Raw genomic sequence first — 2,455 nt, 5'->3', positions numbered from 1 at the left:
TGTGTGTGTGTGTGTGTGTGGAGAAGAAAGAGAGAGAGAGAGAGAGAGAGAGAGAAAGAGCGTTACCTGCTCCTTGCTTGAGGGCGCCGAAAAACTCAGTTTTGAGATCTGAGTTTTTGAGCGCGCTCGGTTATTTTTGTAGCCCAGCCGGCGTCGTTATGAGCGTCGCAAATTTTTTTGTAAATTTGCGACGCTCATAACGACGCCGGGATTTTTTTTTTTGAGCGTCGCTAATATGAATAGCCTCTTGTAGTGCAAGTGATGCTTTTAGGACCTTATTTTATTGATGATGATGGTCATTTATGTAGCTTGAGGTACGTTCAATGTTGGAATTTATGTAGCTTGACACACAATCATGAGTGAGAGTTTTATAAAGGGATTAATGATGTTACAGTGCAAGATGTTGTAACTTACATGAATTACTTGAAGTTGAGAGAGAGTGAGAGAGGTGGTGGTGAGGGATGCCAACAAGGGAGAGATAAGAGAGAATGTGATTTGTGTCATGGGCATATGTATAAAGATACACACACATATATTTATATATAGACTTAGGTACGCATACACGTTCTCACATGAGTGAGTTTGAGAAATTGTATAGGATTGACGCTTTGGTAAATGCGAGCGAGATACGTCGAATACACACACCACTTAGGTACATACACACATACTCAAATGAGTGAGCTTGAGAGATCGTATAGGATTGACCCGTTGGTAAGAGCGAATGAGACCCGTCGAAGGTAGGTCGTGTGAGTTCGTAAGCAAAAAACCACTCGCGGTCCAATTGCTCCCAAGAGTTCAATGCTTTATTGATGCCTTATGTAGGCAAAAATAAAAGGTTTACCATGTGGCACTAATGGACAAGTCCACAATTGCTCCCAAGAGTTCGATGCTTTACGGAGGCAGCCTTGGCCTTATGTAGGCCTAGACTAAGAATGTTTCTGGTGAGCCTTGTTGCTACCTTCAACGGTTTTCGTGAAGACAATGTGGCATGCAATAGAGATACCACTTGGCGCAGCCTGCACGTACAACGTATAATGTTGAGAATTGCTATGTAACGGAAGCTCGCCATTAAACCTCGAGAGATCATCTCTCTCACACACACACAGACCACGCTTCACTATACAAACAGTGAGGCTCTATATTCCACACACACGCACGAGCTGAGCGCAGGCACGCACACACTCGCGCACACACACACACACACACTAACGATAGCAGAAAATGGCCTCACAGCCTGTTATGGAAGCCGCAGCCCGCGAATCAAGAGCCAACGCTTGTGAGGACATGGCAGTACTGACATCTGGTGCTCGCGAGAAGGTTGTTACCAGCATGTCAAGCATGCAAGCATTGGGACAGAAGATTCTGCATCCTCAGGACAAGACAAAGAAAGACGAGGTGCAGGCAGCTGCCGAGCAACAGAAGAAGGAAGTTAGGGAGAAGCGCGATGAGATTAGGTCGATTGCAGCTCAGCAAGCCGCAGCCGAGAGAGTTGCAGCAAGAAGCATGGTTGCAAAGGGAGTTGCGGAAGGGGGGGGCACGCGGTACCCTGTTTTAACCACAGATCAACCGGCATCAACTCAGCATGCTTGGGATCCCAATTATTCTGCCAATCAACCTCAACAGGTGACATCAATCCCGCAGGCTTCGGATCCAGAATACCAAGCTAGCCGCCTGCCTCTGTCGGAGGAACCTCATGGCCCTCTGGAAGCAATTCATGTGGGTAGACCTCATGATCAAAGACCTGTGGTTGGGGATCCGGATACGTCTACGGAGGCCCCAGCTCCCGTCGCTCCCCCTTCTCGCCTGGACCGAAGTGGCGAACAAGATCGATGCCAGGGGGAGAAGGTTGATGAGGAAGGCGCAGAGGATGCCGATTTCTATCCTCCCACGCGGATTGTGCAGACCTAGATTGGGGCAATTGCCGTAATAGGTGTTTTGCAGTTTAATGTGTTAACTGAAAATGTTAAATATGTCATGTTTGTTTTTAATGGGTAGGTTTATCACCATTGTATTAATGTTGACATGCCTTTAGAGTATAAATTTTGATTGTAAGATGGTTCTATACTAATAAAATACTCATTTGTGTATGTGTGTGTCACGCTGTGTGTGTGTGTGTGTGTGTGTGTGTGTGTGTGTGTGTGTGTGTGTGTAGAGAGAGAGAGAGAGAGAGAGAGAGAGAGAGAGTGCAAATCTCTGCTTCCTTGAGACATGCCCGAATCTGCCATGAAGCAATCACATTTTTGCTTGATTTGTTACATTCAAAATTCTTCTTACGTGGTGACACTTTTTGCTAATGCTTAATAGCAGGGAATTCAATCTTTGACTACAAGGAGAGAGCACCTGCCTGCACAAAATGCTCTTAATTTACCCTTATATACAACCTGTTTTGTTGAAAACACTGGTGCCCCCTTTGAACCGCCCCCCCCCCTCCCCTCCCCCACCTCCTTTACAATAA

General features: G+C 46.2%; 1 protein-coding gene across 1 annotated transcript; it reads left to right on the top strand.

Moving 5' to 3' along the window:
* Positions 1–980: 980 nt before the first annotated feature.
* Positions 981–2,087, top strand: LOC147463731 (uncharacterized). Its single transcript, XM_086529471.1, has one exon. It carries the CDS (start codon positions 1,222–1,224, stop codon positions 1,906–1,908), a length of 687 nt encoding a protein of 228 aa, XP_086385597.1. The 5' UTR covers positions 981–1,221; the 3' UTR covers positions 1,909–2,087.
* Positions 2,088–2,455: the final 368 nt, after the last annotated feature.

Source organism: Adiantum capillus-veneris, chromosome 2 (genome assembly GCF_014529385.1).
Source record: "Adiantum capillus-veneris isolate H3 chromosome 2, ASM1452938v2, whole genome shotgun sequence".
NCBI classification, from domain to species: Eukaryota; Viridiplantae; Streptophyta; class Polypodiopsida; order Polypodiales; family Pteridaceae; genus Adiantum; species Adiantum capillus-veneris.
This window is presented reverse-complemented; position numbering and strand designations above follow the sequence as displayed.

What these genes read in the sequence shown, in the direction of transcription:
- LOC147463731 (XM_086529471.1), top strand. Translation starts at nt 1,222, where the DNA reads ATGGCCTCACAGCCTGTTATGGAAGCCGCAGCCCGCGAATCAAGAGCC.